General features: G+C 39.1%; 3 protein-coding genes across 3 annotated transcripts; 2 read left to right on the forward strand and 1 right to left on the reverse strand.

Moving 5' to 3' along the window:
- Positions 1-217: 217 nt before the first annotated feature.
- LOC145890706 (E3 SUMO-protein ligase PIAS2-like) lies at positions 218-9,445 on the reverse strand. Its single transcript, XM_082981844.1, has 13 exons — positions 9,248-9,445; positions 8,715-8,849; positions 7,460-7,551; positions 6,890-7,014; positions 6,402-6,546; positions 6,014-6,077; positions 5,515-5,676; positions 5,028-5,207; positions 4,674-4,768; positions 4,216-4,406; positions 3,149-3,323; positions 1,846-2,408; positions 218-1,135 (listed from the first exon to the last, which is right to left on the reverse strand). The coding sequence occupies exons 1-13, from the start codon at positions 9,284-9,286 to the stop codon at positions 927-929; spliced, it is 2,175 nt and encodes a 724-aa protein (XP_082837970.1). The 5' UTR covers positions 9,287-9,445; the 3' UTR covers positions 218-926.
- Positions 9,446-10,930: 1,485 nt separating this feature from the next.
- Positions 10,931-18,929, forward strand: LOC145890689 (cytosolic carboxypeptidase-like protein 5). Its single transcript, XM_082981824.1, has 11 exons — positions 10,931-11,325; positions 11,585-11,797; positions 12,066-12,277; positions 12,784-12,918; positions 13,204-13,537; positions 14,010-14,204; positions 14,685-14,834; positions 15,287-15,404; positions 15,710-15,860; positions 16,299-16,469; positions 16,564-18,929. Exons 1-11 carry the CDS (start codon positions 11,038-11,040, stop codon positions 18,122-18,124), a joined length of 3,528 nt encoding a protein of 1,175 aa, XP_082837950.1. The 5' UTR covers positions 10,931-11,037; the 3' UTR covers positions 18,125-18,929.
- Positions 18,930-20,393: 1,464 nt separating this feature from the next.
- LOC145890121 (prestin-like) lies at positions 20,394-25,540 on the forward strand. Its single transcript, XM_082981160.1, has 15 exons — positions 20,394-20,697; positions 20,970-21,080; positions 21,153-21,322; positions 21,399-21,563; positions 21,631-21,810; positions 22,036-22,118; positions 22,180-22,327; positions 22,662-22,751; positions 22,816-22,917; positions 23,252-23,392; positions 23,568-23,696; positions 24,064-24,219; positions 24,353-24,419; positions 24,488-24,688; positions 25,389-25,540. Exons 1-15 carry the CDS (start codon positions 20,394-20,396, stop codon positions 25,538-25,540), a joined length of 2,199 nt encoding a protein of 732 aa, XP_082837286.1.
- Positions 25,541-25,575: the final 35 nt, after the last annotated feature.

A 25,575-nucleotide genomic window follows, 5' to 3' on the forward strand; every position in this document is an offset into this window, starting at 1 on the left:
TTTTTTACCAGAATACAAATGATTGGACTTTCCTAATAGATTTGGATTAGCCTATTATGCTTGTAAAAATATATTCACCCCACTTTTAAAATTAAAAATCCGCGGGTTTCAAACCCGTCTATTACCAGCATAGAATATGTCAATATCTATAATAGTATTTAGGTCAAATCTGATAAAAAGGAAAGCATATCATGTTTCGTTTTTGTAAAGGGGGCCTGTTGCGGGCGAGATAGAAATTTATTACCAGAAGAAAAGCAAGAAAATGAAATGGCTGACAAGAATCAACAAAAAGGCGCCGCAGTAATACAATAACGTCGCTTTATCGTATAGAAAACAGGCAAAAATCCAATCAACACAAAGGTGTGCCATAAAGAAAACCTTTCCGTCGTCACCGCCAATGCGCACATTGAAATACATAGTTTGGTACCAACCACACACAAACTGCCTTTTCTAAGGTACGTTTTTTTGCGAGAAATGTCTTTAAAAATGGAAGGGAATAAATAGAACCAAAAGAGCGCCAAAACACAGAATTCATTTTCATGTGTACAATAAGGGTGGACACTAAGTCCACAGCAACTAACAGATAAATACGAAAAATTAAAAAAATGACGACAAAACTGCCAGTCGAACACAAATGTCACTTCCGCGTAGCGAACACTGAACTGATTTTTCCAAGTAAAAGATCGCGGTTTTTCGGCGTTAAATTATGATTGGGAATCGCATCAATTGCTTCGGTTACGCCCAAAGGTACCAAACTGCAGTGGAAGTTTCTGGAACGCGGTACATTCGTTTAATCCTTCGTCCTTAGCCTCAACATGGCACACATGTTTGTATATCACACCAGTAACATGGCACCAATCCCATTAACAAGGGGTGCTTATCTTGTTCAACAGATTTCCTAATTTCCGCAATCGTGTGCGCAAAAGTTACAAAATCCCCCCGTTAGAATAATTAAGCTTATCGTCGCCATAAGGTGCAGGCATTTGCCGCGCACGTAGTTCACTTGAGGTCGGTGTGGAGTTGGATTGTTGACCGAAAGCTCGGGCATACAATTCGGCGTTGACCGGAGGAAAGATCCCAGCACCGCGCAAGTAGTCGGCAAAAATCGGTAATCGGAACGATGGCAGGGACGAGTCTAAGTACAGGTTTATCGGGCGTGAGTATACACGAAAAAATGTTGCCTTTGCAGCATTGACACCACTACGGCCACGTAAGTTGGTTATACACAGTAAGTAATGGTAAAATGTAGCAAAAATTAAATAGTACTTCGTTTTATGTGTACTTTAATACTATGGCATGCAAATATAAAAAACACCACCATGCAAAAATAAATATAAACATGCAACATTTCCAGCCTTTCCTTGAAAGATAACAAACATTTTATACAACATGATATAATATCTTGACGAAACTTGCACTAACCTTAGTCTGACACTGACCTCACCTTTGTATTGTAAGATGTGCTAAACCTGTTTTGCTCACTGTACAAACCTTTTCTTCAAAACTTCTATTCTGCAAATATTAGGAGTGGTCTTGCAAGAACTGTAAATTAAAACCTTTAAACCATGCTACATGGTAACGCTCCAAACTACTGTACTGCAACATAAAAACACTAAAATTCTCAACAAGTTCAGCCTGCATAATAGAATCCTGCATTTAAATAATGGAAACAAGACTACTGATTTCATTAGTCCTGGATCTACCACTGAACTTGGAGGTTGGGGGTGTGCTAAACTTCAGAAAACATCATTTCATGTCACATTACAGCATTCATCACACAAAGCCATGCAGTTAATTTTTTGTCTTGCGTTGCGGCAGTTTCATTGGCAAACCCATGCAACCTACCGAGGGGATAAGGGAAACCCAAATATTCACTCTGGCTTGCAAACATGGAAAGAGGTGGAGTATTGTACCCGTTTTGGGGCAGGTTTAGATCCATGGGTGGGTACCCAGGAGGGGTGGCACTAATTAAAGGTGATGGGGCATGAGTGGGAGGGGTGTTGATCATACCATTGTGTAAGTACGTCGGCGAGGAATGAGATATTACTGGTGGGCGATGGGTGCCTGGGATGGCATTAGTATCAGGGGAAGGGTCTCGGGGAGGTACTAAGGGTGACGCAGGGTGCCAGGCGGGGCTAGCAGGTACATATAAGGGTGAGTGATTTGGACGGGGTGAGTTTGAATAGGGGTTATGGGGTGAACTCCGATGGTAAGTCTCAAAGGATGGTGAATGGGAATTTGCAAGTTTTCGTATCACATTGGGTGAGTGGTTTCGTTGAGGATTGGGGGAGCGCGCATAGGGGGGTGTGGTGTGGGATATGGAAGGGTGGCCTCGCAGGGGGAGGTTTCTCCGACTGGGAACTTCCAGCAGCCTGGAGTTGTTTGAAGGGCTTCCAAGGTCAATGGGTCTGTGTGCACAAGAAAAAAAGTGCTGACAAACGCGTGTGAAAAGGTAACAACAAAAACACACACAGTACTGAAGACTGTGCTCTGTGCAATTCAAATGGGTTTTTTGGTTGTATGTTCGGCCTGCATACAGTTGTTTGTGTGTAGACCATATTCTGTGCTCATATACTAAAACAGTGGGGGGTTAGGACAACCCATGCACAGAACAGCAGCACAACTTCCGAGTAAACCTTAAGTTGGTTCTAGTGTTGGTTGGGGCGCAGTGAGAGAGCACGCATGTTTGTGTCACATGACCGCCACTTCATCTGTTGTGCTTCAACCATTTGTTCTCTGTGTCATTGCCATGGCATTACACGTACATCAATTGGTTTACAAACTAATACATAGCCACATTTTGTCATACAAGGGTAATTACACAGAATTCTGAGAAAGACATTATTAGTCATACTTCACAAATATATCCAAAAATAAGGCAACTATAATGCCTTGCATTTGTGATGCAAAAACAATGAATTTTATGCAAACTAATCATCAGGGGCAATTGAGCCCAGTTAAATAATGACTATTGAAACACACTTTAAAGTACTAGTCGAAATGCTGGAAATAAATGGCAAGTCCGTTTTTTGTGAAGATCAAAACAAGTTCTAACTTAACTTTTTTACAATCAGTCAAAACCATGATACATCACGAAAAAAAATCAACAAGTCACAAAATAACCCAAAAACAATGCAAACAAACTTACGATGAGGAAACAGACATGGCCGCATCATCAGAAATTTGCAGTGGAGATCGAGAGGGCAACTTAACAGGAGATAAAGGCTCATCATCACTTGAATCACAAGTGAGATCAATAACCTCAGGCTCCACTTTCTTCTTTTCTTCCATTCTTGAAATCTTAGATCCAGTGTGGCTTAAATCTGCGAGGAGTAAATGTATTACAATGCAGCTGTTTTAATTTAGTATAGAAATAAACTGTTAGTATCAAAATGTTATAATCCTGGTTTTACTCTTGCAATGGTGAAAAAGTACATTTTTCTCTAATTTTTTTTGCTAGGGAAACAACGCTAGTGGAAAAGAGTAATAACCACGTAGATTTTTCACAACTAACTTGCAATGGTGAAATGTACATTTTTCTCACTTCATAGCGAAGTAAGTGACAAAGTCATCTTGTATAGGGTTAAGGCTGTAAATAAAAACCTCACTTCTAGAAGAATAAACCTCCAACCTTTCAGCTTTACAAGTTTCCTTTTTTCTGCAGACTTGCCTTGCTGTTTGGGTTTTACTGCCTCGCGCCCTTTGGCAACTCTTGGTGGGCTAACTTCAGTGCTAAGATCAATTACAACCTTTATGGGAAGTGCTTGTGCAGCCTTTACTAAAAGAGAAACACCTTTTTATTGAAACAGAAAACTAACTCTATTCTGTCTGTGTGCCAATAAACTTCACATGTGTCGTAACATTTAAACTCAGCCTGCAATAGGAAATGGGGTCCAAAAAACAACTAGTTTAACCATATTCCTAACCAACCTTTGTGCTACTTTTATCAAAAAGTTATGATTATTACATAAGTGTGTGTTCTGGATATGGAGAATGGTTTAAGGTAGTTATGAATCGTTATGCACAGAGGGCCACATGTGTGGTACATGTAAGGGTTGTGATCCACAACGTGTGGATACATATTAGGGGTGAGTGAATTTCAATGGTAACATACAAAGACACAGAAAAGAAGCTTTTGTGTCAAAGCAAATTATGACACCATTGTAATGAATGTTAGGCAACTAACAATCACAAATATATGTTAGGAAGTCTCACCGATTGGTTTCATAGGTGTTCCTATGACCAAGGTTTCAGTTTTCTTATGGCTTGTGTGCCAACTGCCATCCTGTTTGAACGTAATCTCTTCAGAATTGCAACTTTCAAGAATTTTGGTGAACATTTCATCCACCACAAGGCTTTTAAATGGTGCTGGTTTATCACACACTGGACACTTCCAAGTTGGTTTTCTAATTAAGTTATAATTGTCATTAGGTTGGTTAAAAATTTTTTATATGCTTTTCTACTAGGTTTTTCCATGCTTTTATGGCAGGAATTTTGCCAGAGGCTATTAGTTTTGAAAAAAAGATTGTTAATTTTTTGCAAAATGTCCTGTATATGAATGACATAACTTTTTGCAGTAAAAATGTACGATTTACCCAAATATGAAAACATTAACAAAATCTAGCTGATTTTGTCAGCCTAATATCAAAACCACATCAGGAAAAAAGACATACTTTTCATTCATTTTGAGAAACAGAAGGGCATCGAAACATTGAAGGTGGTTGCAAGTTTGAGGTCGAATGGGAAGACTCATTCTCATTTTACCAAGCTGTACAAAAACTTTATGTGAGGATTGTGAGAGCAATTAAGATAAAGTACACAGTTCAGAAGCATCAAAAGCTTGACTGGAACTAGTCTATTTACTGTATATATGTAATCCCCATAGTTGAACATCTCTACAAAAAAATCAATAGTTATCGAGGAATAAAAACAAAATAAAATCACGTGTTACAAATGACCTTTAGCAACAAATTTTTTCGCATGCTCACTTTAAAACAGCGGAAAAACAGTGGAGGTTAAATACTTACAGGGCAAAGTAAGGAAACTTCTAAACTTGTTGTAGAAATGTCAGAATCGCTATCGACAGCTAACTTTCGCTGGATAATTGAGCGAGACTGGCTAGCTGGAATAATTGCTCGCTTTTTTAGTTTTGTGTGGAGGTCCTCAGCTGTTACTTGTCGAACGATGTTAATTACTGCCACATAATTCTAAACAACACACAAGAGTGTCAATGCAATAGCATAGTGAGAATTTGTGTTAAAGCTTAAAAAAATGCCAGAATCGACTACTGGTTTTACATAAAGTGTGGTCTAACAGTTACAAGTTGTTGTAAGTAACAATGGATAATGTTAGTAGGACAAAAATAATTGTATTCAAGACTTTGTTAGCATTAAATATTTTTTCGTTTTAATGGACAGTCATGATTTCCCAAATGCAGATATACAGTATTTGTACATGGTCATAACCAACATTTAGTTGAACAGCATTTGGTAGTTTGGATCATACACCACCCACCTTGCCAGAATCGGCAGACCACCGAATGTCGAGAACGTTGGAATGGTAGCTCGATCCATAGCACAAGGTGGTAATATTGATTGGACGGTTGGGTCGCTTTGGATCCACCCCAGCCTTGGTTGGTGGCACGAAAGGTGGCAAATTCGCCGCAATCGAGTTGACCTTAACAAATATGTTTTTCTACTTAAAGCAAAAGCTTTCCAGAAAAATACATATATGTCCCTGACAAACTTTTGATATAAATGGCTCATAGAAAACAACAAAATAGAATTCCTGCAAACTGCACTTTTAACATTTTTTTGTGTGTACACTTTTTCACTTATTAATGATTTCACAGTCTATTTATGTGTTGTATAACAATTACTAATGGTATTAAATATTACTTTTTACCAGCATATCATTCCCGTATGAATGTGAACAAAGTTATAGGAAACTTGATTTAAAACTGTGATAATAAAATGTCCATACTGATGGTAACACAACAAATCAAATAAAATACCTTAATGTTAAGATTTTGAGGAAGCTGGTCTGGCTGCTCTGTACTTGTATCCAACACACAAATACTGAGAATAACAAAGAATATTGTGTTACTTATGTGCAGTTAAATCATATTTGTGTTTGGCAATTATTAAGGTTTGCATTCAAACACATTGTCAAGTAAGTTTTGAAGTTAAAGTTGCCCCTAGTTTTAAAACACATTCTTCACACCCAAAACATCATATCAAAAGTCTATCATCAACTTATACTATTACAAACAATGATGGCTTCAAATCAGGGGGAATGGTGGTCTGCACAATGCCATGTTTACCAACTTTTAGATACAAGTTTAAAAACCACACAGTTCTAAATAAACAGGGGATTATTTCGCAACAGTGGCACTTCCTTACCGGAATTGAACCTGCAATGCTGAGTGTTTGGTCAAGTATCTTTTTGCATCATGCATTGGTCGATTTCCATTGAGCTCATGGACTTGTTGCGATGTAAAATGAAAAATAAATCGTTCTTCTTTGATGAGACGTCCGTTGTACCCAACTGCAAACAGGAGTTTGTTTACATTTCACATGACAGCGCACAATAAACATATTTGCATTCTGTGACAGACAAATGACTTTTTTCAAGAGGCAATAATAATGAAAAGTTTTATGTCAAAGATTGTCAATTGCTTTTTCTTGAGCACTTATTGTTTTTATGGTTTCAATTAACGAAAATATAACAACTTACAAGATTGTTTTATTTTACATTCATTGACAAAATTATATTCATCACAATTAAGCACGTAACATGGTGTCTGGCCATTTTGTTAATTGGAAGCCCTGCTATTTTTAGAACCAAAGCAGTTCACTTGTTGCCAACTCTAAGCAAACAAAATCCTTACACAAAGGTGAAGGTTTGAGGACATCAGAAACAAATTCATAAAAGGGCAAAGGAGAGAACTTCACATTCACACATTTGTCTTCTTCTTTGGGATGCTCAGAGTTGTTGTTATTGTGAGAAATATCCCTAAAGAAAAAGGTTTGTCTCTGATATCACATATCATATAAAATAGTGCTATACTAGCAAGGTAGCAAGGATTCAAAAGTATGCACTAATCTTAGATGTCTTTGATAGAATATAGTTAGGAATGCCTTGTTTTTGGACTGCTGAATGATTTTTTGACACTGGTTTGAACTAGTGCTCTGCGACCAGTGAATCATTTCTATGTATGCACTATACAACCATTTAGGTATTGAACCAATTTTACATTGTCGCAGATGGGCAACTAACTAACCCAAACTCTAGAAACGCTGTAACTGATCATTACAGAAATTTTAACTTTATAAACCTGTTGGGGTTGATGTGCTTTGGGATACGTTGTATTAACAAAGTAAAAAAGGTCTGCTGAGCACAGTTTTAGTCAACAAGTCAATGAATTCATGCACACAATATAAAAAGGTATAAAGTTTACCTTTGGTGACCATTATCCCTGTTCATTTCCTGGTTTCTTGAAAGAGAGTGAGGAAACCGCTTTCCATATAAATCAACAATCTTTGACCGGATCTACAAAAGAACTTTAAGTACAGCTGCCAGAACACACATGAATAAACTTCATATTTTAACAGACGTCAGTATTAAGGTTGTGAAAAACATAACTAAGCATTTAGACCAGGGGTGGGGAACCTTTTTAGTATTGCGGGCCACATAAAATGAGAAATAACACAGGCGGGCCACTGAAAATTTCGAAATTTTATTTACAGATAAAAAATGCAATGCATTGCATTCTTTCACGAATTCTCCATCTGCATGTGGTTTCAGCTTCTTCGCTATCAGTTCAGTAACTTCATAACTCGTTCTGACAATATCTTCATCCTGTTTGCAGCACCTTGACAAAGTGCTTTGCTGCGCTTGTAACTCTCTTTTAAGGACACTAATCTTATTCTGCCTCGCCTGCCCTGTTAGCTGTTTCAGACTACCATGGCAGGAGTCATAATGACGCTCTAAACTTGTTTTCTTCTTTGCTGCTACAGATTTACCACAAACAATGCACACAGGTTTGCCACTTACTTCAACAAAGAAGTACGAGTTTGTCGAATCTTTCTGGAACATTCTGCCTTCATCACCAATCTTTCTTTTCTTTCCAGAAGCCATTACACAACTTAAAATTTTGTACACATTGTCGCGGGCCACATGGGCCGCAGGTTCCCACCCCTGATTTAGACACTCGCCATTGGCGGATTGGTTTCCTGTCACCACCCAGTCACCACACCCCCCAGACTCAATTATTTATTCTAGATCCGCCATGGCCAATTGTAAACTTCTAATAAAACAAAAACTTTTAAGTGGGTTTATACATAGGTGTGCTGTTCGTGTAATTTAGAGGATAAAAAATGCAAATCCAAGACAAGTGTTAGTGCATAAGTGGTGGGTGTGCAATACAAAAAAGTTTTTTAGATGGAACTAACAATGTTTCAGCTCAATGGCTAAAACTTTTTTACATCGAAAAATTTTATGATGCTATATTGCATATGCATCACTAGAACTGTGACAGCATAATATGCACTTAATCGCTCTAGTCTTTAAGGTATGACCTTGTTGAATCATAATACAACACAAGTAACATGAAATAAAGCTACACAATTCATGAGTCACAAGTGGTCTTTTGTTACAACCTCTACCAAACAATTTTAACAGTGATGAAATGTGCATGAGCCTTATTTTCTAACCGAGCTGTTGGTGCCACTAGATCTGATAAGTTGAAGTGCACGAGACATTAGTTCGTGTTTTCTGCCGCTTTTGTTTCTGCCCGCGTGTCCAAGGAGAACTTGCAGCTCGGAAACTCGAAAACACATCACCATGTTCTAAAACAAAAGGTACCACAATCAACCCCAGTGAGAACGGAAAATTGATGGAAAACAAACAAAAAAATCCAACATGCCATGCTTTGGTGCAAATACACAAAACACTTTATAACATGGAATATAATAAATCATGCTGTGTGTTTGAACAAAATATTGCATTGGTTATTATGCCAAAGCATGGTAAAGCTGGAGTTGTGTGTAAGTATTTTTACATTATGCATATGTATTGTAGGTTTTAGGGATACTATCCTAAGGAAAGACTTTGATTTTAAAAAGAATTGATTTATATCCATATCAATGCCAAATATTCAGCAACATCCAAAGCAAATATTTCGGTAAAAAAACAAAACAAAATAATTAGGTGTGTGTATGAAAACCTTTTTGTTTGTAACGCTTACCTTCATTTCAGAATCAATGTCCACCTGAGTGGACGTCATCTTGTTGGAATTCAGCTTGTAACTTTATTTTCACAGTGTTTTTAAGAACAGTTTTTGGGTGCTGTGATTCATAAGTTGTTGCACAATTTGGGCAAATGAAAAAACTATAAAAAGTCACCAATAAAAGGGTAGTTTTATCAAAAATGGGTTCAAATATGATACAACACTTGGAATTTAAGAACAAGTATGAATTAGACTATAGTACTTGCTGTTGCACTGTTTTCAGTAGACTGCTTGCCAACACCAAGCAGGATTAAGCTCATGAAAGTTCGGGAAAACAGAGTTGCATAACAGTCATTCTGTTCAGTGCACCAGCAAGTACTAAACAGTGCACCAGCAAGTAATATAGTTATAGACCAGAGACTAACACAACACATTGAAGGTATTGAATTATGGATTAGTGATTTAATTCCAGTTTTAGGATGTGCCTATGGGGTTTTTAATGTTGCTGACAAAAGTTTGTTAAAGAACTTGTTGGCACAGGCCAACTACAATATAACTATAAAGTTTGGGACAATAATTACATTTAAGTAAAAAAAATTGCCCCCTAAACAAAATACACATTACTTTCGTATATACTTCTGCTTTGCATTAAATACTGTTAAGTTTTATTTTTGCACATTTTTGAAAATGAAGGTCTCAAACAATTTGGCAAAGCCCAAATGTTAAAATTTGGCATTTTTAACTACATATGTCAAATTTCTGGAGTGGTAGTCATCTAATTTTCATTAATATAATTTGCCATTTAGCATGTCTAGGTCTACTATTTTGTGTATGTCTAATTTTAATGGAAAACTAGTTTCTACGCAGATTACCAAAAAAAATCCGAAAATGCATTTTTGGTTATTATGCCTTTGTTTCCAATGAAAGAAGCCCCAAAACCACCAAAAGTCAATGTGCACAGTTTACATTAGACATGCACTGAACATGAGGTTCGTTAAAGTGTTGTTATTCATAAATTTCTAACATGCATGCTGGACCTACTGACTTCCTGGCCAAACGCACGATATCGTTGACGTTGTACCATGAAATCAGCAGTACCTCGAGAAAATAAGCTATTTGTACTACAAAATACTGCCACACCACAGAATACATGTACAGTCGTTACTGCATCCATTAAAATACGTAGATTAATAATGAATAAAGCCATATCCTTAAATCTATGTGAACACTATGACCAAAAAAAAAAGACAAGCAGAACCAACAAAGTAAAACATCCAGACCAAATTTGTCATAATTTTTCCTGTTAGCTGCGACCATTTTCGATTTTTACGCATCACGATACTGCAAGTGTCTGCAAATTTAATTTAAATCATACAAACAATTTTTCTTAAAACTGTTGTTATTTAATAAATCAGCAAAATTTTATTAGTTTATTTTATGTCAAAAAAGAACCTCATATTTAGAGAAAATGTTTTATCTTTCATTTGTGCTGTTTCTCGTTCGTTGTAACTTTAATCTCTTCAAAACTAATTTATTTGCCTTGGAGTTTAATTGAGAGTATACAGCGTGTTATTTACTTCGCTTTTTGACGACAAAATTATTTTTTTTTATTACTGATCGGCTGCTAATGAACGTTTGTGGTAAACTATGGTTTACTTTGACGATTGTTTCGAAAGGTCGCGTTGTTAGCGACCGGCGGATTGTTGCGGTTTTTACGTTTGAAATATATCACTTTCAAACTCATCAAGCCGTTTTTATGACATGAAAACACAATTGTATCTCAAGATGAATGGTTCATAAAGGATAAGATGGAAATTCGTTGCGGTGGTTTGCTGTTTACATCCAAATTTGACTCCGGAAATTTGGCCCAAGTGGAAAAAGTCGAGCATTCCGACAGCGACAGTGATAGCGGTGGGCCAAGCAACACTTTATACGGATGCACGCTTACTCCTGACTATGAATTCAATGTTTGGACGAAACCCGATGCTGCGGGAACGCCGTACGAAAATGGAAACCGTTCTTGGTTTTATTTTGGAATTCGCGGATACTCCTCCAACAAACTAATAAAGTTAAACATTGTTAATCTAAATCGACAGGTACGTTTTTTAACTTGAAAATAACTGTGCTAACCACTTTATCAGTGCACTGGTTGACTTTTTGCTGACCTGATATGTTTATTTTCTTACCAAAACCACTGCACAAATGTGTATTATCATGTAGTCAGCAGCCACCTAGAAATAGTAAATGTCAGCCCCAGTTGCTTAGGCCTGCAACAAAGGTTATTGAGTCACTAAACTCACATTTTCCCAATTGACCATCACTGTTATAATAGTGAAAAATGGTTGTTGTTCACAGGGCAAGCTGTATAGCCAAGGCATGAGCCCCCTAGTAAGGACTGTGCCTTCAAAACCCAAGTGGGACAGGATAAGAGACCGGTCTTCTCACCAGATGGTTGACGGTCAGTTCACTCTTTCATTTACCCACCGCTTTACAGAGGGTCGGGGTGGCACAACCTACTTTGCGTTTTGCTTTCCTTGGTCTTACGCAGAATGTCAAGACGCTCTTCAGGTAATTTAAGACCCCCACATACCTTTTTTTGCCAAATTTACATTAAAGTAAGACAATAAACTAGCTTTAGTTTTGTTTCATAGTGTTTAACAACTGCTTAGTTAATACTATTTGTGGTCAAATTGTGCATGTTACATCATAAATACTTGTTGTCCCCACAAACAAAATTTAATGATTGTGTATGTGTTCCAGAATAGTAAAAGCTTATGACACCTGATTAAAAACACTGTGATAATCAAATCAAGATCATATATTTTGTTGTGTGAAGCTTCTGGACAACAAATACAAGGATTGCGTCCATCTTCAGCCTGGCGAGGCTAAAGACAATGATATCTATTACCACCGGGAGTTGGTTTGTCATTCAATAGATCGACGCAGAGTGGATTTAATTACCATCACTTCTTGTGAAAATATGACCTGGCAAAGAGAACCAAGATTGGAAAAACTTTTTGGTGATAAGTTTGTTCCTCGTGCCCACAGGTAATGCACGACCTGCATAGGCGCCTAGTTTTCATTTTTCCAGGGGGGGCGCCTATGTTATGACGTCATAATTTGTTACTATGATGTCATCAAGGATCGAAAAACTGTGTTTGAATTACAATGCATGAGGCGTATTAGCCAAAAGGGCGGCGTTAACAATAAACACACGAGATCGGTCTACGACACAACCAATAAGTACCAGGTGGCATATCATACTGCGAGACTGACGTTGCAATAACCGATGTCAGTTACGCAAGCGAAACTAGGTCAACATATTTTGTGTGCGTCGCGTAAGAAACACATTGTTTTTAGGTGTTTTTTCTTCGAACGTTACAAATGCGACGAGTTACATGGTGCGGACAGACGCGCGTAATAGCCGCTCGCTTTTTTTTTTGGAAAAACCTGGGGGGGCGCCGCCCCCCCTGCCCCCCCGGACTAGGCGCCTATGACGACCTGCATATATTACATTTTTATTTTATTTTGTCATGTTTTATTTAATATTTTAGGTTTTACAACAAAAGGATTTACTTTGTAAGTAGTCGAGTACACCCTGGGGAAACCCCAGCAAGTTTTGTGTTTAATGGTTTTCTCAAGTTCATTCTTCGTGAAAATGACCCTCGTGCCCAGGAACTGAGGAAAAGGTATATATTTGTATATATATTAAATGTGATCCTAGATCAGTGCTGTTCAACCTTTATGGTGCCATGAGACTTTTTAAGTAGTTCAGCAAATATAATGCAGAACCCTTATTTTTAAAAAATTTGCAAAAACTTATCACACATAAAGAAAAACATAAATTTTTGTTAGTGTAATGCAGCAGTATGTAATGTTGTTAATGTCATTATTTAATGACTTGACTGGAACCCTTAAAGTTCAAGGGATCTCTGCAAAAACATTTAAATATAAATTTTCTGTTTTTAATGTAGATTTGTTTTCAAGTTGATTCCGATGTTAAACCCTGATGGAGTGTCACGTGGGCATTACCGAACTGATCAACGTGGTGTGAACCTAAATCGCGTCTACTTGAACCCCGACCCAGAATATCATTCTCCAGTATTTGCTGCACGTTCGCTTATTTTATTTTACCACCACTTCTATCAGCTACCTGAAGAACTGGACACTACAAAAAGCATCGCTAATGGTAAATTGACCCAACAACGTAGAAACAACATGACCCCGGAAGAAAAAAGTGAGGCTGAAACAAAAAGTTCACCTGTAGATTGTGAAGGAGTCGTCGACCATCCGTCACATGATCTAAGGGTGATTATTTGTTTGTGATACTTTTGTGTTGGTTGTTTGGTTGTCAGTCGTTGCATGTATGGGTGTACGAGTGTAATGCAATCCCCTGTGACCTGTGCGGAAGTGTAAAGTTTCCCTTTCTAACCCAATTATAACAAATCAATCAATAAGTGCTGCTTGTGAACAGATAAAGGATCATGCAAAAACATTCTCAAACTGAAACAATCCTAATATTATGTTTTGGTAAAAATATAGTTAGTTTTATATTTATATTCAAACGAATACTTTTGTCATAATTTGTTAGTTTGAAATTATAGTGGCATATTGCTTTCTGTTGCAATTGTTTGCCTGTCAATGTGCTAAGTGTGGCAGTCCTACAACAGCGCGACATGCACTCTATATTCCATAATTTAGTCATTTAGAATTATTCAGATTTTCATGCATGTTGTATCTTGGTGTGCAACAGGATGTGAACCAATGCTTCTCATTTAAGATTCACGGCATAGCAAAGGACTTGATTAAACCACCAGAGGCAGTGTATGATCTCCCATACAAACCCTTTACTGGTGACTACCTGGACATCAAACCAAACAGAAGTGGGGTTGCCTACTATGTTGACCTGCATGGTCATGCATCAAAACGTGGTTGCTTTATTTACGGCAATCATATTGAACTGGAAGAAGACCAGGTGCATTTAGTGCAATATTTAACGTTCACTATTTAAGAAACTGAAGTAGTCCTTGTCCATGGAATTGCCCTGATTTCATAAAGCCCTGTAATTATAAGAAAGAATTATACCAAATCTGCTGTGCTGTTCTTTCTTACATCTGCAACATTTAAAGTTTTAAGACTGACAGTGGATACAGTTTTTGTGTGTTTGTGGGAAAATTTACCGATGACCGTAAACAAACAAAAAAATTGTTATTTGAAAAGGCAATTTCTACTATTGAATCAAACCGATCCATAGCAAACCATAAGTTAGTTTCAAACAATACTAAAAAAAGCAGTAGCTTTTAAATAAGTTGCAGTGATCGCTAGGCCTGCATCTGCAGTTTTGGGCAGATCCCAATATTTCAATTTTTGAAGTTAGTTTCAAACATTAATGTATCTGAAAAGCTGAATATCTTACTCTGATCATACTTTTGACCAAGTTTGTTGTCGTTACCAGGTGAACAACCTCCTCTTTCCCAAACTCATTGCACTCAACACTGCACACTTTGACTTTAACGGTTGCAATTTCACCGAAAGAAACATGTATCTCAAAGACAAGAGGGATGGCATGTCCAAAGAGGGCAGCGGACGGGTTGCCATGTTCAAAGTGGGTGTAGTTTGTAATCTATTTTCTACAATCCGTATTAACAAGGCTAAGATAGATTTTTGGTTGTAAATATTTAAAAGTATAGATTGACAAGCTGCCCCCCTCTGCAGCTCACTATGTTATAGCCAGACAAAAGTATTGCTATAGTGCTAACTGTTGTCACCAGGCATTGTAAAATTCAACTGTCCTCCTGGCACAAAAGCTATGTAGATCTTATTGTAACCAACTTTTCTTTAACTTTTGTGCCAGAAGAACAGTTTAAGTATTGCAGGTTTGTGTTCAAGGTTCCAACTCAATTTTCATGCTGATGTCTTACTTTCTGTAGTTTCCAGCATGTGTCACATTTCTGGGAGTTTTGTAAAAAGAGAATTGATCACATGACATTTGCTCAGTTAGCCGATGCAAGACAGACGTTGATATTGGATTCCTATAAAAAGACTCTTTGTGTGCAGGTAGCTGGCTTGATACACAGCTATACCTTGGAGTGTAACTACAACACCGGTCGCACTGTGAACTGCATCCCACCTGCTGTGCACGACAACGGCAGAGCGACGCCTCCTCCACCAGCTGGTAATTATTCATTCATATGTTGTTGTTTTGTTGTGGCTGCCAGATACAATGTAGCAAGAAATTGCTTCTCATCTGAACAACGTTTTTACGGGAATATTAACCTAACTGACATTTCGTCTGTGTTTCTGTTAAAAGGTATTATTTTCATCTACTTGCTCGAAATGGGCGATGATTTGGAGCTATTGTAAGCCTGGGGCCACAAATTAGTCAATCCATTCAAGCCCGCCCCCGCTTTCAATTTGGCCAATACGGTTTTTGGTCTACGCTACAGTTATGACGTAACTACAACAACACAAACACTTTAGGGTTTCCCCCAAAGTACACACCCGAAATATTTGAGGAAGTTGGACGTGCCATGGCCATCGCCGCCCTCGACATGATCCAGGCCAACCCGTGGTCGAGAATACCACGATCAGAATTCGTCACTCATGAAAATTTGAGGAACTGGATGCTTAGGTATGTACACTGCATAATATGTAATATAGTATCTATATCGGGGGTTCTCATACCTAACCTTTCTTGGCTTACGTCACCCCTGTGGAATTTATCAAGATTTTGCGCTAAACCGATGAGCAACTGCCGCGAATATCACAATCGTCATTTCTGTCTATTCCAGATAGGGGGATTTATCATGTTAAAAATGTTTGCACTCGATGTAGCGTTGCAGTACCGGTATACCGCATGGTGAAGTGAATATAAAAGAAAGACTCGCAGCACCACTGAAAGTTACAAGAACGCCGTTTGGGAACCACTTCCAGACTATATAGTGAAGTAGGCTTCTAATCAGTCCCAGTTAGTTTTATTGGACAACGAATCGATTTTGTTGCACATTTCTTTTGTCAACATATTTTCATAAAATGTGTCCCCCAAATTGGTGTGAATATTTGTTTTAAGATATGTGAGAAGTTCTTGTGGTAACCCAATACTTCCCCGCAAGATGGCGCGCATAAGCACCCGCATGTCCAGCACCTCAATCTCCAATATGAACGCGAATGCAAACGGAAACTCGGTAAACCAGCAAAACGGCAACGGCAGTGGAAATGGCAACAGAAACTCAAGAAACAGGTACAATTCAGCAAGCGCTAGTTCTCGACAATCCTGGATCAGTCGTCTTTGTACCCTACTTTAATACCTTCTGGTTCGTTTTGATGTGTTACAGTCGCAGCAACGATGTGGCCAAACCCGCGCCCGTGAATTCGACGTCATCCAACAGGTTGGCCGCAGTCAGCGCTTCGAACCGCCTCGCGCCGGTTAAAACCGGTTCCGGCACAATTTCGAACGGCGGCCAGAGCGTCACAAACGGCCGGCCTGTAGCGCAAGTCGGTAAAGGTGCTGAGAACATAAAGCGACAACGCAACTTGATCCGAGCCGCTGTGAATGGAAACAACAAACCGATGAATGCCAATTTGCTGGGAAGCCACTTTGACGTAGGCGACGGTTCCGATATCAAGCATTTACCCATCGTGACGTCACATCCTGCACAGAACAGTCGGTCCATGACGCCACAGGGCACTGTGTCCAACTTATTTAGTCGGACGAGCAACTCAGACAGCGAATTGATGTCCAACAGTTCTCCTGCTGTGTTGCGTAGAGAAGGTGCGAAAAATTCTCGTTCGGCAGATGGCGCAACTGAGAATCGCTTTGGCATGGGCGAACGCATTGGCGATCAAAAGCTGCCTCCCGCGGGAAATCGACCGTCGCTTTCCCGCAACCAAACCTTCCCGCGTGCAGCCAACTCAAGCCGTTCCGTCACTTGGCAAGGAGGCGCGAGCAGATCCGGGAACTCCAAGATCCCGGTTCGAACCCAACCAAAGGGATTCATTACACCACAAGTTAGTCGACCGCCAGCTTTGGCGTACAAAGGTCGAAGTCCGTCTGGGGCAAACGCACGATCAACGCCGCCCACAGGTTCTCTGCGGCCTTCTCCGATCGGTTTGGCGGCCAATTTAACGCAAGTGGTCGTTGGGCCTGGCGGGGTGGTAACTATTCCGTTAAAGCACACTTCCTCGCGCTTCTACAACGCAGCTCCACAGACCCCCAACAACGAGTCACTGCGAGCCCCCATTAGTGGCGGCATGTACCTCGCCAACAGCACGGCTGCTTTAGCAATGCAACCTCTCACAGTATCACAGAAGCCTTTGTTGATTCCACAGCGCGAGGAAACAACACAAGAGTATGCGCCCGAACGTTACACTCCCATGGTTTCACCCTTCCGTAGCCCACCGTCTGGAGACGACGCCGGCGTTGCAATAAAGCCATCTGCAAGATCTGGCAAATCAGGTCGGCGTTCCAGCAAAGGAAAGGCGGGAAAACGGGGTCGCTCGAGCCGTCAAAATACAGCCGGCGGCGCGGGAAGCAAAACGCCGCAGAAGGGCTCCAGAGAGTCGGGAAGGCGCAAGATGAAAGCTACGGAAACGAAGTCGGAAAGAAGGAATTCGGATAGTGACGTGGATCTTGCGAAAGAAGCGATGAAGCTTTCCACGCGCCTCGCTAAATCTAACTTGTTGTACGCATCTGAAGCGGTAGAGTCTTCGGTGCCTCTTTTCTCTGAGAAGGTGTTGAGCGGTTTGACATCCTCACCGGGCACTGAAGGATCTGCGTCTGCTTCCCCAGGGCAGAACAATATAGCGGGGTTGCCTAATCACATTGATTTAGAATCTCAGTCGTTAGGTCGAGTTTCGCCGACGGTCAGGTCGTTTATAGATGTGAGTTTGGATTAAGCGTTGCCCAAGAAGTTTGTTGTTCAGCAAACTCATTAGCTCGTTGGGATTGTGTCGAGTTTTTAGCACAAGTTTTGCCTCGGTGCTAAAATGTGGCCGCGTAACCCAAAATAGTTTTCGAACGTACTAAAATGTTTTTACGTATATTTAGTGCCAACTTTTTCGCAACATTTATTTTTTAACAACACACAAGTGAAACTGTAATTTTATGTTCTGCAAAACTCGCAACGCCATACACAGTGACGGTTTCGTCTTCGCAACTTCCTCATAATTTTACCAACTTTCTTCATTTGCATTTTGTTCCCGTTGTGATTTCACACGTCCTTTGTTTTTTTGCACAACTTTAAGTGCTAAATACTAACCCGTTCGTACCAAACCGTTCCGTGCCTCATTTTGTTCCACAAATCTCTGTGTTGATATTGCAGAAATGAATTTATTTGTCAAGATTTTGTGGTAACATAAGTTTTAATTTGGTACATTTTGTGGTAACATAAGTTTTAATTTGGTACATTTTATGGTAACATAAGTTTTAAGTTGGTACATTTTGTGATAACATAAGTTTTAAGTTGGTACATTTTGTGGTAACATAAGTTTTAATTTGGTACATTTTATGGCAACATAAGTTTTAAGTTGGTACATTTTGTGATAACATAAGTTTTAAGTTTGCAAAAGCCGCTAATATAACGTTCAACCACTGTGTAGAAAGAAAATATCTGTGGTAGTTTTTGCTTGCGCTGCTGTGCGGCTTGTTCAGTTCTTTTTTACTTCAACTTCGTAGTCTTACTTTTCTCAATAAAACATTCGCAAGTTCTTAACCGCAGATCTGAAATTGGAATCCACATTATGTCGAATACGCAATAGAAAGGCATCCAATGTTTTGTTGCAAAAAACTGCTAGAGATGCAGTTAAACATAAATTTGCATATTCAGCGTTACCAGACAAGCTGACGTCATCGTTGTTCATTACCGCTATCCGAGTAAAGCGCGCCATATCAAAACGCTGGTATAGCACTTGGTAAATATTACACGGTTTATTTCGCCACATTTATGATTTGTGGTATGCTGGATTGTGGCATTTGTTACTCACTTTGAAGGATTGGCAGTTGCATGTAGAGAAATGACCAACATTTATTTGAATGCCAGAAGGCATTTTATTAAAAAACAAGTAGCAGGTTAGACGAGTTTTGATTGCAGGGGTTTGTAATTGCCACTTGTACGTTTGGACAACAGCAGATCGTTTGCAAACGCCCTGCGGCCCAACTGGACGAAGTACACATTGTCTTACCGCTTGTGAACACCGTTGTTACCATTAACGTAAATTGGTTATTAACGTTGTAGCGAGTTGCCCAAATGAAAATTTAAATTTTTTTCATAAAAAAACAGACTAAATAGCATATGTCTCCGCCTAATCATTGATCAAATTGGCATTCAAAGTGTCGTAAGCAACTTGCAAGGTATTTTGTGAAGTGTGGCGTAGATGAATTTGAAGCTTTTTGAGAAAAAGAGAGATTCAGTTCCATGAAGAAGCCTGAAGTAGTTTGGTTGAGGATACTTGAGGGTTATTGTATAGCGCCCAAACGTTCGTGGTAACTTCTCAATATAGGCTGCGGTATGATCACACAAGTTTTTAAGGCAGGGCATACGTTTCATTGTGTATAAAAAAAACTTAACCTCTGGCATAAAATGAAACACAGTTTTTGCATTTCCGTGTTTGACTCATTACCGTGTCATAACCTTGGTGTTGTCTCGTCGCTTCACGGCAAAGTGCAATCTGGGTTGTTTTTAGTGCTAGAAGATCAGAACTGAAATTGCCAAAGAATTGTAACAGAATTGTTACAAGCGAAGAAATTCTGTGCAAATTAGAATATTTATTATATAGGCATGTTTTCTTGAGATAAAAAAGAAAAACGAGTGTTTATCTTGGAAGAGAAACCACGTTTATTGTAATTGTAAATTTTGATGTTGTAATTAAGTAGCCTACTCGTGGGCATATTGCGTGAAATCCGACAGATATCGATTAGCCTACGTATCTGTAACTGCTTAATTAGCCTACTTCGTGGTACAATAGGTTGTGACACGATACGAGATTTGACAAATTTACTGTCTGAGTTGTGCATTAACAAGTGCCAACTCCCCCCAAAAATTTGGTCTTTTAATTTATCGCATATTCATAGATCGATGATAACCACCAAATCCGCAGAATTGAATGTCAAACAGTTTCAATGTTTTAGGTTAAAAGAAAAAAACGCCGAATTCACTTTATAAACCAAATGGATTCTGCTTCGAACGAGGAAACTGAGATTCTGATTCAACGATCAAAGTACACGAAACAGCAGTTTCAACTGAAATATAACATACCTTCTGAAGAAGAGAGAAACTTCAGCTTGGACACCGTGAAGACCCGGATAAAATCTTTTGTAGGAGATAAAAAGAGACAACCTTGTTTATCGGTCAAATCTTTTCTCCTCGGATTATTTCCTATTTTCGATTGGTTGCCGAAGTACAGAGTCAAAGAATGGCTAGGGTCTGACGTCATAAGTGGTGTCACAATAGGAATTATGCAGATTCCACAAGGTAAACCCATATATATGTTTATTTTTTTCGGCATTTAAAACCTTATATAACGAGACACATTGCAAATTTACTGTTTCTCCGTATGAATGCACCTAGTTTGGTGCCCAACGGATGATCGTATAATTGTATAGTCACCACAAAGTGAAAATTTTTGCCTGGCCGTCTGGTCGGCAAGATTGTCCACAAGAGTCACACCAAGCTGAAATGATGAGATCTAAAAGGCCGAGCTGTCTGCAGCCTACAAAAGTAAATTTAGCGTTTGTTGATTACAGGAATGTCTTATTCACTTCTGGCTGGCCAGCATCCTATATACGGACTGTATAACGCGTTTTTTGCCGCCATTCTTTACTCCATATTGGGAACGTCAAGGCACGTGTCAATGGGTATGCAACATGTTTTAGCAGCTTTAGAAAACTTCTCTAAATAACTAACACCATTGCGACGTGAATTTCAAGGAACCTTCGCGATCACCAGTCTCATGCTTGGCACCGCCGTCTCATCCGCCGTACCCGAACCTATTCTGCAAAACGCCTCTGTTAGCGAAGAAATAAACATAATGGACATATTTTACCAAGAAAGGATAATCCTTGGGGCAAGCACAACCTTCGTCATAGGCGTATTTCTGGTATATGCATCTAAAATGTTCGTTTCTCTAAAAATTTTAAAAACTCACTTCTATTATTGTTGATTGTGCAACACAGTTAGGCCTCAGCTTTGTTAACCTTGGGTCAGTGGTGATGTATTTGTCTGAGCCAATGATCAGCGGGTTTACCTGCGGTGCCGCCGTGCACGTGTTCGTCTCGCAACTCAAGGGGTTATTGGGGGTCAAAGTACGGAGTTACTCCGGGCCACTTAACGTCATTTGGGTAAGTTCGTCGTTTTGCGACTCCTAAATAAGAAAATTATTACAACACAAACTGCTGCTTATGTTAGGTTATACGTGACATCATCATCGCTCTGACGTCACTTGATTCTGAGGGTCGAACACGTACGGCAGCAACAGTCGTCATATCGTTGATTTGCATTGTGTTTCTGCTTATTGTGAAGGAGATTAACGAACGTTACAAAAAGAAACTTCCTCTTGGTATACCGATACCAGGAGAAATATTTGTGGTAAGTTCTGGAGAGCAGCGGTATTATAAAATTTGATATTTACATACGTTCGTTGATGTAGACAAAGATATTAGACCCAATGGACAAGCATCACATGGCACATGTATTTTGCTAAACCAAATGAAAATTGGCGAATATCCGTTGTTAAAGTTTAATTTTATACATAAGGAAACATCGTATTTTCGTCATGCTGTTTATTTATGTCTCTTTCGTTGCAACCCGCAGGTTATCTTGGGCACAGGAATATCTTACGCTGTGGGACTTGAGGAAATGTACAACGTCATCATTGTTGGCAACATCCCACGCGGGTAATGGTTTGTTTCACATTTCGCGACTTAACATGACTGAACAAAACGAATCACGCTTTAGACTGCCCGTTCCTTCGACCACAGCAGTAGCCAAGATTCCTTCGGTGGTGGGCTACGCCATTCCAATCGGCGTGGTCGGCTATTCGGTTGCAGTTTCCATTGCCAAAATATTTGCCAACAATTTCGGCTACAAGATCAGACCAAATCAAGTACGTTATCCCAACTGTTCCCTACCTTTATTCAAAAAGCGACAGTAATTTAAAAAAAATCATATTCAAAAAATTCTCACGACCCGAGTACAAAGTCATCCAGTTAGTTTGATGTAACAAACAATATACAAAACTACAGTTATACAAGGATACTTGTAACAAACAATATAAGAAACTACAGTACCTGGCAAAATTCAATTCGTAATTATATGCTTTAACACTTCGATTATTTGCTCGAACAGATTGGGAAACAATGCGTTATAGCCCATGGGCGCACACAGACTACTACACCTATCAGTTCTTGTATTTGTTTATTATTCTTATTTCTTTGCAGGAATTGGTTGCTTACGGTTGTAGTAACCTCATAGTCTCTTTGTTCTACTGTATTCCAGCGTTTCCATCCATGTCGAGGAGCTGTGTTCAGGTGAGCAGATTGTGATGTGTTTATTTTGGAGGTGAAATGACGCCATATGACAGCAATTTTTTAGGTTGATAGTGGCGGCAAAACGCAGCTTGTTGGACTTATATCAGCCACCCTCATCTTGTTGGTGCTGCTTTGGATTGGACCTCTCTTTCGCACAATTCCAAGGGTGGGAAATTCTAAAACTAAAGTTTCACTGAAAATTGTCAAAATAAATTCAATGCTGTTTGAGTGGAATATTTAAGTAAACCGTTTAGTTTGGATTTGGCTTTAATTACGAATAAGAAGCCTTTATACAATCATAACTGGTCAATCCAATCAAAATAACAGTTTGCACAAATAAACAAGCACTATGCATTTCATGTCATCTGCAGCTTTTTGGCATATTGTATAGTTAAAGACTTTCATTCACATTTCATGCCTATACAAAGTATCAATGTAGTGCTGGAAACGTTTTCGTAGCGTTGCATTCATATTTTGACCGTTTTGCCAACATGTTTTAGGCATGCTTGGCGGCCATTATCGCCGTGGCAATCAAAGGAATGTTACGAAAGGCTCGCGACTTCAAACCATACTGGAAAACAAGCAAGTTGGACGGTGCGGTATGGTTGGTATCTTGTCTGGGCACCATCTTCCTTGATGTCGTAAGTATAATTTTTTAATTACGAAGGTTATAGGCTAGTTTTGGGCAATGGCATCATGATACCATGGGAAAACAGTTTGCAGTGTTTTTGAAATGATTTATTCAGTTGGTTTCTGATTATTTACTTGGGCGACTCAGCTGACACAGTTATTTCGCAACTGCTTGTTTTGTTAAAGGTGTACGGCTTAGTGGCGGGTGTCTCCTTCTCAATGCTCTGTGTTGTCTTCCGAACTCAGTTTGTGCAGAAGCAAGTCCTGTCGCAAGTGGGCGCCACTGAGATTTATCACAGTTCAATGCAACCTGAGGTATATAAAGCCCATTACTTCACTACGTATTTGAACGTCTTTTTTATTAGTAACCATAATAAAGGCATCCAGGCTACCATCGACTTGAAACCGAAAAGAAGGACGACCGAGAAGGCCTGAGTGCTTAACGTTGTTTAAGTCAAAGCACATTGAATAAAGGACATCTGTGACTACAATGCTTAAAATACCTAAAAATAAGGACGCCCAAACCCTGTTTTCTAAGACGTCGACTTTCAAAATAGGGACAAATTTAAGAAATATGGGAACCCTGGGCAGGCCTATATCGAACTATATAAATACCGTGAAGTCGAAATCATGAACTACTGTGACGCAAGAATTCAAGTCGAATATTTATTATTATGTTCAGGCAAACTCCAGTTGTGTGGTGGTAGCCTTCGGAGGTCCTTTACATTACGTGAACAAGGAGCAACTCGGAAAGTTTTTGGTGAAAGTTACAGGCGTTGATCCCTCGGTGGAAAAACAAAGACTCAAGAAGAACGATAAAGACAACATTAAGTTAGAGGTATGGGCAAAAAATATCCTAATGACGCAAACGGCAATTTAACATGTAGGCAACCGTTCCTGTATGTCGCTTATTGTGGTATGTGCTGTAATATAAATGTATCAGAGTTAAAATAAAGTTTGCATGCATATAGGTGAATGAAGTCAAAAGCAGCATCGACGAGGAAACCGTTGTTCACGCTTACGACAATTTCCAAACAGGTTCGTCTAAAAAATTTATTTTCATTCGCATTTTTCGCTACTTTGTGATCTATAACATCTTTGTTAAGACACTGTGTCAGAGCAAGAGTGTTCGCCACAACCACGTGATGTTGAAAAATGTCACAACGATTCACCCTTATCATCTAAATGCGTGGTACTAGACTGCACTCAAATCAGCTTTATGGACGCGGTCGGAGTGAAGACACTCAATAAAGTGGTCGGCGAATTCGCAGATGCAGATGTGAAAATAGTTTTGGCAAATGTTACAGGTAAGTTTATACACTGCCGTCAACGCCAATATACAACAAGTATTAATGACGACTACTGATTCCAATATGTCTTTGAAATCCAGCACAGTTCGAAATGCTCTATAAAATACTTACACTAATGAGATGTTGATTTTTCGAACATATTTTAGACCTAGGAAACATCACAGCAAATATTCCATAACATTATCAGAAATACGCTATACGGAATAATGTTAAATTTCATTACCTTTCTAAATCTGAGGCACCAAACAGCTATACACGAGTAGCTTTCGCGTACAACTGGCTGCCAGAACCACTGGTTTGACTTTTCATTCATTCAACTATATTTTGAATAAAGTGTTTAAACAAAATACTGTATATAATTGTCTAGATTTTATACCTGATACGGCCCGCAAACCTTTTAGTTTATCTTGGCCTCCAAAACAAAACAGAAAGTTGCCCAAGACTATACACTGCACTGATATACATTGATCTCGCATTTATTTTGTGTACGTCACTATATTTTCGGCACGCTTATTGCCTTGTTTAGGAATTATTGTTTTTTTACTCTAAATTAGTAATTGTAATTCCTGTACAAGGAGAACATTTTTGAAAAACATGATCTTGTCTTGAATGGCCCAAATCGTCGCTGCCCACAGATATTTATGGTTCTCTGTGAAAAAGATTGGTGGCCCCTGACCTAAAACATTGCATTTTATAGATTCAGTGCTTGGCATACTCTCACGGGGAGGATTTCTTGAGAAATTCGGTCATGACGTCATATTTCTGACTGTTCATGACGCAGTTACTTGGTGGCGTAAATTGCCCAAGCGCTTTACGATAGAAGAGGAACTGTCAAGTGTCAGACTGTAACATCAACTTTGTGTCTGCCAACGTTTTCGTGATAA

This window comes from Ascidia mentula, chromosome 2 (assembly GCF_947561715.1).
Source record: "Ascidia mentula chromosome 2, kaAscMent1.1, whole genome shotgun sequence".
NCBI lineage: Eukaryota > Metazoa > Chordata > Ascidiacea > Phlebobranchia > Ascidiidae > Ascidia > Ascidia mentula.

Bases quoted from the DNA above. Each gene is read 5' to 3' on its own strand.
- LOC145890706 (XM_082981844.1), bottom strand. From the start codon at position 9,286: ATGACGTCCACTCAGGTGGACATTGATTCTGAAATGAAG. The intron at 6,547-6,889 runs GTAAGGATTTTG...TCCTGTTTGCAG, and splicing joins CCTCAAACCTTCACCTTTGT to TTGGGTACAACGGACGTCTC. The intron at 4,407-4,673 runs GTATGTCTTTTT...TAACTTAATTAG, and splicing joins TTTCTCAAAATGAATGAAAA to AAAACCAACTTGGAAGTGTC.
- LOC145890689 (XM_082981824.1), top strand. From the start codon at position 11,038: ATGGAAATTCGTTGCGGTGGTTTGCTGTTTACATCCAAATTTGACTCC. The intron at 11,326-11,584 runs GTACGTTTTTTA...TGTTGTTCACAG, and splicing joins TTGTTAATCTAAATCGACAG to GGCAAGCTGTATAGCCAAGG. The intron at 12,278-12,783 runs GTAATGCACGAC...TTAATATTTTAG, and splicing joins TTTGTTCCTCGTGCCCACAG to GTTTTACAACAAAAGGATTT.
- LOC145890121 (XM_082981160.1), top strand. From the start codon at position 20,394: ATGGATTCTGCTTCGAACGAGGAAACTGAGATTCTGATTCAACGATCA. The intron at 24,420-24,487 runs GTTCGTCTAAAA...ATCTTTGTTAAG, and splicing joins TTACGACAATTTCCAAACAG to ACACTGTGTCAGAGCAAGAG. The intron at 24,689-25,388 runs GTAAGTTTATAC...TGCATTTTATAG, and splicing joins AGTTTTGGCAAATGTTACAG to ATTCAGTGCTTGGCATACTC.